The 14,710-nt window shown below is 34.9% G+C and overlaps 1 protein-coding gene across 1 annotated transcript in view; it reads right to left on the bottom strand.

The window, feature by feature from the left end:
* Nucleotides 1–2,063, bottom strand: part of adarb2 (adenosine deaminase RNA specific B2 (inactive)) — a 219,921-nt gene extending 217,858 nt beyond the window's left edge. The window contains exon 1 of the mRNA XM_015354620.2: nucleotides 1,659–2,063. Coding sequence (XP_015210106.1) covers nucleotides 1,659–1,761 — 103 coding nt within the window. The 5' untranslated portion in view covers nucleotides 1,762–2,063. The remainder of the gene's footprint in view (nucleotides 1–1,658) is intronic.
* Nucleotides 2,064–14,710: the final 12,647 nt, after the last annotated feature.

Below are 14,710 nucleotides of genomic sequence, written 5' to 3' on the forward strand. Positions count from 1 at the left end.
AAGAGTCAAACACATATAATGGTCCTTAAGTTCTGAATGAAAAAGACATTTTTGAATAAGTGGAAGAGTGCAGGGAATACATTAGTTCTTATTAATACAACCCCCACATAAACTCAAGAAATGCATTCTAGCCATTTATTCGTAGATGGGTTATTACTATTGGCACATTAAATCCCTTCAAAAGTTTTCAATCTGCATATGAAAACAAAATCAGCTCCACAGAATTAACATTGAGATTTCAATATTCTAGAAACTTCTAAACACAAAATACATTTTCAATCTGTTCCATGATGTAAAATGAAAATATACATATGAATCTTTTAAATGGTTTATGTTTTAGGGTTAAAATACAAATTGCTCAGTACTACACAGAAATCCATTTTGTGTGACAAAATGAAAAGCCTGTCTCCAACTTTGGCTCATTCCTCACAATATGTATTTTTGCATTTAATGACGTACATAAATTAAATGCTAATATGTCAAATGTTGTACCCTTCCAGTAAGATTAACTGGATTTATATTGACACATCAGGATTAATTTCATTCTTTCAAAGTAAAAACAATGTAACCTCTTATCCTCATGTACACAGACATATTGTAGTCATAAATGTTATTTCATGACGTATTTTCTGAATTCAAAAAGCTTTTTTTTTAAAAAAAGGGATTTACAGCTAATCCCACCTTTTCATTAACTTGGAACCTAAAGAACATTAAGAGGTCCCTGTTTTGATTAAAGCTCTAACCTATAAACTATTATTAAAACAGGCAGTCATTAGATGTCCTTGCACAACTAGTGTTCCCAAGAGAAGCCAAAGGACGTACTGTAGAAGAACAATTAGCCCTTTTACAATCTTGCTCTGATATCTTGGCAATATTAGTTATGCTAATAGATTTCACCTAAGAACGACAACATGAAACAAAAGGCAAAAAGCCCACATTCCTTTGAAAGTGCTAGGCAGTTGGAAGCTGATGATAAATGTACTAGTTTGGACAGTCTCAGACTGGCAAATGTTCAAATGTACAGTAACTGGCACCAAAACAAATTCGACTTAATTTCGTTTTCCCAAACACGGCCTTTGAAGTTAGAAAAGGGGTATTTTTTAAAATAATTTTTAACATCAACAGGACGAAACGAACCTTGCTCGGAAAGATACACGACAGTGAAATATGATGTAAATTGATATACTGTACTGTAAACACCGAATGTTCCTAATATTTTTAGCAACTTAAACCTAAGTGTAAGAAATTCATTTACTGCAGTTTTTGACAATTCTCGTTTATTAATAGATTTTGGAGCTTACTTTACAAAGTATATTTATGTGAGAAGCATATTACAACAACTTTCACACAAGTAGTCTTAACGAGTATCTTAACAGTCCATTTTTAATCCAAACGTTCTTTTACTGATTAAACATGACAAAATGCAATTCACAAACGCACTGAATAAAAAAAACTAAAGTAATTTATGCAAGGACATAACTAATACATTGGCAAGCGAAAGTGAGCTCAGGCGGCATTTACAAACCTGAATAAAGGATGTTACGCAGTGGCAGGTGAATGTCATTTGTCTGTCGCTGAATCTCACTCAGCAAGTCACGCTTGACCTCAGTAAGCGATAAGGATACCGAAAAAGACGCGCTATTTATATAAAAGTTTACCTTTTCTCTTCGACCTCCTCCTCCTTCTTCTTTTGAACTTGCATTTGAGTTGGCTGTTAGGAGTTCCCGAAGCGCGGGTGCTGTTTCCAAGAACTGATGCCATCGATGTAGCTCTGGGAAAACGTTAAATATAACCTTTGTTTTCGTTTATGATGTGTCCTAGGTTGCCGTGCTCACTTTCTAACCTAACACCGTTGACGCGGCAGCTTATTTTCTCTCTTTATTCCTTCAGGAACTCTTTATTGGTTACCCTTGCTGTTGAAGCACTGTCTGCACAATAATTTATTAAACTCATGCGAGCCTCTAGGAGAGGCTGTATCAGCATCACAGTGAGATAGCTTTCAGTAGAGCCGCCTTTTTCACGCAGGGCTGTAAATGCTCTGCTTCTAGTTTCTGCACCTCTGCTATTTTTTTTTTGGCACCAGCCACTTTGAATCCAATCATGCAGGAAGCCTATCTATTTGCTGCCGCAAATTCTAATTAGACCCAATCATGACTGTCTCCAGGCTCTGACATCACCACATCTACCACCAACCCCAAACCCCCCTCCCCTGTAGCTTGCAAACTCAGCTCCCATTTGGGCTGAGTGATGTCTAGGTCCTCACACAAAAGAAGGAAGAAGTACATTATTGGTATTGAAACCATATAAATGTTTTTATATTTAACATATAAATCAAGATTTTTTTACATACAATACACATATACAGTGATTAGATATGACAAACCCGTGTTTTCGGAAAGTAATTGAACTTCACTCTTTATGTCAGGATGTCACTGAATTGGGAACTTTAAGCAGACTTGCATATATCTGTACTATTGTTTCTATATAAAGGCAGTGAACTACAGCTGGTGTGTCCTACTATGCAGTAGTTTTTGTGAAACAAATACTAGGAGTCTGTATTGGTCTTTTGAATGGCAGTTCCAGACCTGGGATTTGTTATAGCAGTCCTATTAAGAAAATTAACAGGTCAATTATGTAACAAATTGTTCGTTTGGACCGTAAGATAAGATCCTCCTGTATGCATACTAGAGTTTACCACCACTGAACAAGATAAATCTGATGCCGCACCTGATAAAGTCATTTTAGAGTATTTGTTCATTGATTTATGTTGTTGCTAAACAGATTCCCTTTCCTTAACATTACGTAGCTTTTTAATACCCACGGAATGTCAAAACAGAATGGCCTGTGCACCTGTATAAAATACAGTTTTGAACAGCACGTTAATAAAGATAATGTACAGTATCCTATTACATGTATTAGTACTATATTATTTGCGTGAAAGAACCTAGATGTAATCAGACTTTTTCTGTAAAGGATTTTACATGTTTTCAAAGACGATAGAAATATAGATTAATACCCAAATGTACAGTGTAACTGGCATTTATACATGTTTAACAATGGCCTGGGCAAAATCAGAACTTCCACTATAATGCCAATCGCAATTTCTAAAATGATACTGTACTGTACCAGCTTTGCATCGATAAATACGAAACTAACATTAAAAAAGAAAACCGCGCTGAAATTTATGCTTGGCAGACAGGTAAAAGTTTTTTTTTTTAATTTCCAGTGTCCTCGTATACAGTATAAAGTATACTTTTAGGATAGATTTGCTTAAAACTGAGTTCCAAGCTTGCATTCAGAGATTTGGGCAAAGGAGGTCAAAACAAACGTAACATGCTTCTGACCTTCAAAGACAAAAGATTTTGACAATTCAGAGGGAGCACTGCCTTGAGAAATGTGACATTTTGACATTTTATATGAAACGGAAGTGTAGACTATTACGACAAGCATTAACATTTTGTCTTTGTTTTTCTGGCGATGCGAAATTCCTGGCCCCTACGGATAAGATTTAGTCATGCTCTATTGTATAGTAGATGTCCATTGGTGCCGTATAAATTCAGAATGGTAGATACACATTAAAATAAAATGAAGGAATACGGCGTCAGAAGGTTTAGAACTTTTAAGCAATTATACTGATTTTCTCAGTACGACCAGTATGGCATTGCAAGAGTTTTAGTTACACTACATACGAGAAAGAACTCGCGTACTGGAAGATGTGCTTTTACAGAACAGTACTGGGGCACGTCAACCAGCAATTTTTAAAGTTAAAAAGTCAGATTACGAAAGAAATAATGAAAGTTCTAAGGTAAAACTAAGTCAAATAAATGGATGCTAGACGATAAAAATACATTAAATATCGCTCATGGTTAAATTATAAATTTGCATTTATATTATGAATATTAATTTTATCTCTTGAGCAATGTTTTATTAAATAACACGGGCCCGAGAGTATCCAGATGTTCTTGTCGATTGGTTGGACATTGTACTGTATAGAAAAATGGGCCTATATTTAACGAGGCACTTTCATGTAGGTTACCCCTTTCCCATAGTTGCAAAACATCGCAAGGAATTACTTGATGCTTCAAGCAACGTCCGACCTAATCATAAACAGAAAGCAAATAAAATGGCACTATGGCATTCAAGAAACCCGACATGCTTTCTTCTGCTTTAAAAAAAAATAATGACATATTTGCTGATGTCGGTGGGTCAAGTCACTTTGAGTTCCTTTGTACTGGAGAAACATTTTCATGACGGCATTAGTTAGCAAACAGCAAATGTGTCAAAGGTGACATCACTTGCTCAGAGGACACTCAAAAATATCCATGTAAATTGCAGTTTAAGAGAAATCAATAGATGTGACAAGTTGCCAATTCTACTATCTCGGGACGTAATGAGGTGTGTGCGTGTAAATCGCTAACAGATAACAAATCTAAGTGAAATTACAGGCCAACGCGGCTGCACTGAAGAAGTGTTGTGGAAAATGAGCTGTAGCTCCCAGGTCACGGCTCCCTGCAACGAAAGTGTATGTGCACTTGTCCTTCCTAATTGTAAGTGGCAGTAGTGCCTTACTGAATAAGTTCAGGGAATATATTCAACCTCCCATCTGTTCTACACACTAACTTTCCCTGTAATGCCAAGATGAGGTAACTGACACTCTTTGTTTGTTGGATACTAACCCGATTTTCACTCTCTTGTAGTATTGTATGTTTGACAGTTTTGAGGAAGCAAGCGAAACACAGACTATCTTCATATTCACCTTTTAGTGCTTTGGCCGTGGACGATTTGCGTTGCACATCTGTTTTTATAATGGCTTTAAATGTTTGTTTGTTTTTCTGGGTTGGTGGGGGGAAATAGGATTATCCTCCAGCATTTTTATAAGAAAGATAAAACCCAAAACACGTCCCCTTTTGTGGGGGACATACTGTAATGGCCTATTTAATAAACGAAGCTGTATCAACAGCAAGCAGCATCTGCTGGGCAGCAGTTTTTGCCAGCGTGGGGATTACTTAAACTTGCGCTCCCTCGGTTTGCTTTTTTAAGAAGAATCAGAATTCAGGGTTCTATTCATTTCACTAATATGCCGTTGTTGTAGGAGCTCGTTGTCATGCCAGGATTCCTTACAGTACATTGTGGCCGCTGTCGTTCTCACAGCGGAGCTCCGCTGTCCGTGGTGCTGAATTTGTAATATTTTTGTTTTCTTCGGTTTTCTCTTTCGACCCAGCTACGCTTCTCAGGCACTACCATTAAGTATTAAAAGTAATCTGAATGAAGACTAATTTTATTTTGTTTGTTTTGTTTTGTAATATTATTGTATTGCAACGAATTTAACAGCAAAAATCCACACTTTTTGTCCTAGGTGATTTTCTCTCTGCTTGTGCGAACATACTGTAACTGTACAGCCGATGGGATGGAATGTGTCACGCTAGTTTATTGAGCACTAATTACATTACAGTACATCTTTAAACAGTTCACTCGCCAATTCGATGTGCTGTTGATACAAACTAAACACACTGCGCAAGAAATCTTCGCTATATCCCATGAATGAAGACAATGTCTAAAGACGTTTGTTGTGCAATTTGTCAGTTTGGAGCAGAGAAATTGTAGTACATTCGACGTATTTGTCTCTGTTTTTACAGTTACAGTGCATTTCAGCTGGATTCTGGAAGTTCCAGCTTAATTACTATATCATCTCACTGTTACAGGGAGCTTTAATTTTGAACCTCAGAATATTTTATGGCAAAATGCTTGAATGTAAATGCTACTTCACTTCATATAGTCGTTACATCCTAATTAGATATGCTGCGGTTATTTGTATAGAATGGAATGCGTGATTAGTAAGGGCATATACTTGACTACTTTTTAGGAAATACAAATGGCCAATTAATGTAGAAAATATGTAATCTAGAATATGGTAAACCTGACCCAGAATGTTGAAATGTAATAATCAACCTTTTTTAATGAGCCCTTTAGATTTTTTAATCTACAGTACATACAGTACCTTCCGGGGTCAAATGTAATGTTGCTTTTTTAGTTAACTTAATAAATAATCAGTTAAGCAAAATAATTCAGAGACCCTATAGACTATGTTTGGAGATCCCTAAGATGTGTGGTCTGAATTGTTAGGTACTCTTTGGGTTGTACTCAGTAAAGGTCCTCACGTGATAAACTGTGTATATGGGTGCTATTCATCAATCACTGTAAAACAAAAGAAGGGCATTAACAAAGGTTATGAATGTGAATGGGCTCAAAGCAGACACAGTGCCACTTACCAGTCAGCAGCAGCTTCTGCTATACCGAAAGACTGGGTCTTTTACTGTGGGAGAACTCTACACTGTCTAAATTTCTAGAGGGTGACATCACTTCTGCAACATGCTCACTGCACTGAGCCCTGTTGCACAAACACACTTTAAAATAGGACAATGGGTTCATTAGTGACAGCTGAATATGCAAAATGCATGCTAATGTATTTAAATACTGTGGAAAGATTAGTAGATAGCATTCACTCTACCTTATTAACCATAAGGTGTTTCTTAATTTGCTTGATACACAGCATTATGGGAAATAATGTGCTATGAGCTGAGATCTCTCTTATTAAAAAGGTGCTACTCAGCAGAAGTGTTGTTTTCATTAAGAAGATGCCTTGCTAGCAGAGAAAGGGGCCTTTAATTTGAAAAGGGTTAAATGAAAAGTAAAAACAAATGTTCAGAGTATATTATAGTTCAAAATTTAAAAAAAATCTCCATGAAACTTATACAAATTAGTTGTGTAAACACCATGAACATAATACTGTATAAACCTGTCTTTACTTAATTTCATAAAGATTTTCAAAGTGAGGTTCTGCCAGAACAGTGTAGAATGCCTAATTCAAATAATATATTTACATATGTATTACAACTGTGTACTACATACTGTATTAAGTACAACTATCTGTGCACTACATCACTGTAACATGTTTGTTTTTTCTCTGTTGCAATGAAAAGATGTTTGAAATGTTGCACTGGCTAGAGTGGTAGATGAACAGATAGAAATATGAGAAGAGTGTTGAGCACCTTTGCATAACCCCTACAACCACAGGTCTACCCAACAAAGGGAAACAAATTGAGTAAGTGAGGAGATGAATATCAATAGAATAACAACTATAGAAATAAAAGCAATTGTTCCAGTCCATGGTTAATGCATCCATACTTATCACTTTTTATATTTCTACCTGTTCATTTATCACTCTCTTCAGTGCAGCATTATTATAGATCGCCATTGAAACATTAAAGCAATAAAAGTATATACGTATATACAGTACAACATTGATATGTACACACAAGCTTCATACAGTAATTACACACAGCAACCCAAACATCTTCTCAGTAGCATTGTATTTTTCATGTCAGTTTTAATATGTGCATCAGATTTTGTATCATTTTCTGCTTTGGAGCCAAGTGTTTGTTTGCTTCCATTACAGCATGTTTATGATCCGTATCTGAAATTTGATGGTCGGTTTGTTTTTTAATTGTAATTTGAATTTCATAGGTAGGTAAGCTATCTGTATATCATCTTGTCTGGTTACTCAGAACAAGGTGCTTTGGCTTACCGGCCTCATACAGTGAAATTATGTTATACAATATTTTCTATCCACATGTATTAAATCTGTTTGGAACTCAAAGTTTAATTCTCACAGTTACCAAGCTTAATGTATTGCATAACACTTGATTTCTTTTTACTTTTTACACATATTTTTTAATGTATTTTCTTTTCTGTGTGCTGAATGATGTTTTTTTACCACAGTTCAGAATAAAGTTTTCTTAGTTCAATGGACAATCTCATTTCCTACTGTGTCTTTCTCATAAGGACCACAAGGGGAGCTGTAGCATACTAGGCTGGCTGCTTCCTTCATTAGTTGGGACATTTTAAAAGTCCTTAAATATTTCCCATAATAACATACTTTCATAAAATATAACTGAAATCGTAAAATATTTTTTTAATACACCCTAGAAAACATTTTAAGTCTTATTCCCAACTGAAAATGGTAGTTGCATTAATTGTATTAGGTACCTGTTGTGGTTACACCAATTTATAATAACTATTAGTCTCATCAATTACTTTTCCCACATAACAATACATACCATACATGTCCACTTTTTAAACACAATTCACATTTCTGTGCCAAGTTTTTAAACCCAAGGGAAAAAAGTGTAACACAAAATTAAAGTAAAGCTCTGAACATAAAGAACATTTTGTCCAAGGATGTGTTGTGCTAGATGGAGCCCTTGTATTAATTCTAAATTACTTTCTCTATTTATCTGACTTCTGTAGGTCGTAAAGGATGTTAACTTACCTCTACTTTTTTTTTCAGAAGATATTTTTTCTACATTTTAATTTATGCTGAAATCATTGAAAGGATCAAAGATGTCCGAGAAGACTTTATTAGTAATTGATTTGCAAAAAGATACAGCCGTTTCCATTCCATCTTGTTCAGGGGAATGCTATTACAGTCTGTAGGAAGCCTAAGTGATCACAGAGCATATAGAAAATCAGAACATAAAGAAGGAATAAAATGGTATTTTGCACATTCCTGTTCTATTTATAACTACATACTACTGCAAATCTGCCTCTCCTACATACAGTAAGTGGAAGTATGACTAGGGAGATAGCACCTTAAAACATATGGCAGACATACAGTATTGTGCAATATTCTCTTTATTATAATTAGTCTCACTGCTGCCTGACCTAGTTGCTCCATGAATGAAAGCACCCAGAAATGTGGTGTCCATCACTGGTGCCTGGTGTACAGTAGGTTTTATTTGTCAAAAATGACTCAGAATTCTTAAAGTCATAAAACAGAATGTTACACCTTCCAAGAGCCAGATGCAGCCACATGCCTGATGAACACTAAGGTGTCACCTAAGGACTGCTGTTGCTTTGATTAATTTGTCTCTCTGTAGTAGTCTGACCGTGGCTATCCTCAAACAGTTGGGTGTTGCTGTGCATGGCAGGGTGCCACTCATGCTTGTTATGTGCACTGTCCTCCGATGAGTGCACATTCATGTTTAACTGCTGGAAGCATTTCTTCATTTCACTGAAAGACCACCAAACAAAATTAAAGTTTGGAATGAAAGCATGCCATCTAGCATAGCCGTGGTTGGATGATGATGACCTCAGTTCACTTAGTGATGACACAGTCTTGATTCAACCTACTCAGCACCTTGCCAGATAATTAGTATCTTTTCTAGGACCAATGTGATTCTCTCTGATGTCAATACAAGCCTTCTGGCATCTATTCTGGCAGGGTTTTATCTAGAGTTGAGAACACCCTGTCTAACTAATGCCCACCCTATTCTGGCAATGTTCTACAAATTATGCACTATCACTTGAGAAATCTCAGTCTCATTAAGCTTGAGACAATGAACAACAGCCTAAATGGCTGGATCTCACTAAACAGTATGATATCATGCAATGAGAATCATGTGAAAAGGCAGTGAGATGCCAGTGACAGTAGAAAATCGAAATGCTGTCTGACAGTATGAATGGCATAGAAGCCTTAAATTCATTTTGGTTTACAGTTCAGTTGTGTTGTACTATAGTCGTACTATTTTGGACTATTTTTTTTTATTCAGGCATTTCAAAATCAATTCCACAAATTCCTTTTCACTAATAAAGTGAGAATTTACACTCTGAGAAACATTATTGAAACTTTTCAGAAAAATACTGTACATTACTAATACCACTTTTATTGTGTTGAACAGGGTTGGTAACAATTTAAATTCAGCTCCTTGTCACATAACAATTGTGGGCTCTCACTACCACACTTTTTTGTAATCAAAACTGCAGTAACATGTTATCCTGATAAAAGAGAGTTTTCTTAGGGAAAAATAATGCTGTGTATGACCCACACTTAGCCTTATTTCTCAGCCTGTACAATGTAAATAAAACACACATGGAACCATAATCTTTGTCTAGAAGGAGTGTACAGTAGATACTTTTTCTTAACAATTGTCTGTTGCAACATAACCACAATGTCTGACGCATTTACTTTTTCCAGTGTTACAAATCGAAAACAAAATCCTTGTTTTCTAATAGACACAATATGTAAGTACTGTATATATTTTATATTGTTATTATCAGTTTTACAGTGCTTCTAGTGGACATTTTATTCTGCAGTACCAGGGAAGAAATGTGTTCACATAGGTCACCAGCAGGATTTTGTCCTCTTATTTTTGTGAAGATATCGACTTTTAAGCTTTCAGGGAGGGATTAGGCTGATGTCTCCTTATCTACTGCTCAACCCCATCACATGGGAATTCAGCAGCGGTTCAGATCTGCCTTCATCTCTCCACAGCAGACATTTCACTCCACCTCCCCTAATCCTGACTGGGCTTTTTACCTTACACATCCAAGTGGTTATCTACAGTCCTTTCTCACTATATTCACTGAAGCTCCAAGGCTTATTGTTCCACACCCATTATAGATCCATATGAAAGAAAACTGATCAAAGTTGAAGGTTTCACCAGCAGAACAGTTCTAACACCTCAAGGTGGCCAAGGAAAGTATTACCAAGGTGGTAAAGTAGAAAGCTCATGAAGATGAACTGCAATGTACTGTAGTTTCACAGGATCAGAACAACACAAGCAGATGTAGCTTGAATTTATTCACACTTGCTTATAAATGCCTACTGTACCTCAGAGGCTTACAACGACCTATCTTATAGCAAAGGTACTATAAGAGTAATTAAGTCTTTATACACGTGCAATCTGTCAGCTTCCGCTTTGTGTTGTTTTTTCTCTCTCACCTTATGATGAAATGAATTAGTAATGTGTTAGTGCATCATTATTTCACTGTTAATGACCCCCTGACCAGCCCCTTATGACCCCTTATGACCCCAATGTTCAAATGAAATGCATAATCATGAGGAAACACATTAATGCAGATTTCTTTCAATAGAAACAACGCCAAAAAGCATGGAAGTAAATAATGACATAAATGAGAACATGATACAGTAAGTAGACTGGTTCTCCTCTTTATTCTAACACAAAACCCCTGACTTATTGTGTGCTTTTGGCTGATTTCTTAGAAAAGGCCACATTACTGTTTATTATGCTTTTCCTTTTAAAGTACTTTAAAAATAGTGTTCATCGAAAGGAAGACAGCCAGCTATATTGCCAAGTGTTCAAAGTATCCTGTAATGCAGAAATTAGCGAGATGAAAAATCCAAGAGTTTTATCTGAAATATCTGGATACAGTTCCATACAGTAGATGATGTAAAAAACAAAAACAAAATGTCCGTCTCAGATCCAGTCAAACAAAGAAAACATCAAAAGATATGCTGAATCTAAATTTAAACTCTCTATAGAATTTATGCTCTTATGTACCGAAATGTTTGCTTACTCAGTCCAGTAATAATCACACTATATGGTGCCATCTAATATATTTCCTTCAGGGCATTCTAAATTCAAAATGGCTTTGTTGCTTAACTGTTTTATCTTAATATTTTTCATTAGCTACATGGCATGCATGTCAGCAACTTTGAAAGATGACCCACTCAAAATATAATCATTATTTGTTTATGCATTACTTTTGAGGCCGCTTCCTTATTGAAGGGTAAAGGAAATGAAGATTGTGTAACTGAAAGGTTTACATAGTGAAAAGAGTTTTTTTTTTAATAGGTGCCCTTTAGAAACCAAAACTGCATATGACAGAAAAAGTAAGAAAATTTAGGAAAGATATTTCAAGTTCACAGTTATACAGTTTTATTCAAGTAAACTGTATAACTGAAATAACATCACAGGTAAAATCCTACAGAATGTAATCATAATAACATAATGACAATCAACTGGGGATTATTTTAGAGTGGGTACATTCTAATGGCTTTTTTAACTCGGTATCTCATCTTTCAAAGCCTGTGTTCTTTTTATACAGGATACTGTAGGTTCTGTTGTACAGGTTTGCACTGTAACAGTATTTCTTTCAGGGTATGAAAAATATAGGATAGAGCCATAGAGAATCATCTCTCCAGGATGAAATAAAAACTTTTAAACTCTATTTTATCAACAAACAAATAAAGTGGGAAAAAAGTGTGTACGTACAGTAAACCTTTCTGAGAAGATTTTGCTCAGCTACAAAAATGTTTGATTGAGGAGAGATCTTACGGTAAATACGAAAGTTGCAAATATCTAAAGTTGCAGGTGGTTATCCTGTAACACAGTAGATACATGGGAGATATGGAAATATGAACTGAAGAGCACTCAACTCCTTACATATACACGTCAGAAAAAAATGTCCCTTGAAACTCAAATTTCACGACAAATAACAAAACCTACAGAACTTCAACAATATCTGGTTTCCTAAACATACTGTAAGATGTACTGTAGGTTAAATGCTGCAAACCTTCATGTTTGGTGCACAATTCTTGATTTTTATGTGTTTGGTGTAAGAAGACCAGAAATTATACTAGAAAAGTAAACCCAAATATGTTAGTGATCTTTGTATCATTTTAATTACAGTGTGATTAGGTAGTTTGAAACTACTTGTTCACAGACATGCTTCCTATGTTATGTCCTTATGCACTTATCTTTCATTTGTGTTCCTTTCACTTTCTTTACCTCTACGCTTGATATCATTTGGGCTGTCACAGGATTACTTTGCTTCTTTCAAGATTTTGATCAAAGAACCATATGGATTTCTGGGGGAAAAACAGCATTTTCTAACCGGTATGTCTGTATGTACAGTATACACAGTTACATAACCCATACAAGTTCAATGATGGTAGAGGCACCAGAGCTACTACATTCAGGGACAAATACAGAGGTAGGGTGTCAAGCTACCCTCTTTATTAGGATGATACTGGAAATGTAAACCCTGGACTCTGAAAGTATCACCACAATTTTCAAATCACTCAGCTGATAAAGCATTGTTGTATGAAATGCCTACAATTTTGGGGACTATTGTTTATACTGATCTTTAAAAAAAGAATCAAGGAATGTACACTAGAAATTAATGTGAAGTTGTACAAATAAATCAATAAGTAAACAGAAGAAAAACAATAAAAAATAAAATTAAACTGAGAGTGTTTCTTTTGAACTAAACTTTTGAACTTAAAAATTGTGTTTTCTAGCCTGAAATATTTTTGAGGGGCTAGTTAACAAATCCAGGCAGTTAACTGGGAACTAACTGACCAGAATAAAAGTTTTTAAAAACAACTACAATTGAACTAAAAGCTGTCATAAAAGAAGGAGACGATCCAGTGGTACTGTAAGTGTTACATGTGTTTAAATATCAATAAAATCTCTTTTTTTTAAAAAAAGTATAGGGTGCATTTTCTTTAATTCCTTAATTAATTTCCATCTTTCCACTAATGAATGGGGCCATTAATATTTACTTATGTCTAACATGTAAAGTTACTCTTCAGTGAAATATAACATCCCCAAACACAATGCTGTACAGTTATCCCAATTTTCTTATGACCTAAATACAAAATACAGTTGTAATTTTTTTGTGTTAACTCTTGGAACAGTTTAAAAAAAATCTTAAGGAGAAATAAAATAAACCATAAGTCCAATAATAAGTGCATTATAGCAATTGGCAAGTATCTTTGAAACTTACTGTAAATATGAAGCTGAAAAATGCAATGTTTATATAATCTTAATAACGAAATATTCCATCTCATTTTAATAGAAATAAAATAATTGTCATTTTACTGAAATGTTTGTACTGCTTCTATCAATTGAATTCTATTTGATAGAGCCTGGAGCAATTCTTCGTTATTTTAAAGAAATGTGACCATTTTATGTATTTTTGTAAATGTCACTTGATGGGAGCTCCTGGTAGACTGAATATATATATATACACCTTCAATATTTATATTAAAGGCATTGTTGACTTGTCAAACCTTTGTGTATATGGTACTTGGCAGAGCTAGAAATTTTAGTTAACATTTTCTTTATTTTTTTTCCAAGTTAAATACTGCACCATTGATGGAATTCATAAAGAATGCCTAATGTGTCTGCAATAATATAATTGACTTCTGTTTTTCATTTTCCCTGTGTCATACCCCTAGTCATTAATCATAAGGGTCTTGAAAAATAATTGTCTAGTCCTTAACTGTCTTCTTCGCTGCTAACATTTGGAAATTTAAGATAAAGACATACTGGTTGTTCTGAAAAAATGTTTTCCAAGATTGCTATTCATGGAAATATGAGCATATTGTCATAAATGCAAAGCAGCTGACCCCTTGTGTCAGTGCAGTTTGGCTTAGTGCTACCTCATTTGGCGATCCAGAAACTGCTGCTGTTAACATTATATGAAAATTAGGAATCTTCCAGTTCTTTTGTTTATCAGACATTATTTATAATGTAATGCATAAAATGAAATGCGTGTTTATGCATTTATTTTTTCCAACATTAACATTTAATATAAAACATTTGAATCTGAGCTGTGACAAAGAAAAAATAACATTAAACATGTACAGATACTGAATATTAATACCTAACCCTGAAAAAAAAAAACATTTTTTTTTACTGATGTTAGTTGTAACATGTAAGACTATATTAACACATTTATAATTTAGTCCTGTTTAAAATTCAGATATTATTGGTTGCTTCTTATATGAACTCTGGTTTATTTAAATCAAACTGTCTCCCTCAACACCAATAACATTAGTGCCCTTAATGTCATAGAACATTATCAGCTCGGTAGTTTTCAACAATGGGTGTATTGTGCTCTC

Source organism: Lepisosteus oculatus, chromosome 6 (assembly GCF_040954835.1).
Source record: "Lepisosteus oculatus isolate fLepOcu1 chromosome 6, fLepOcu1.hap2, whole genome shotgun sequence".
Classification (NCBI taxonomy): Eukaryota; Metazoa; Chordata; class Actinopteri; order Semionotiformes; family Lepisosteidae; genus Lepisosteus; species Lepisosteus oculatus.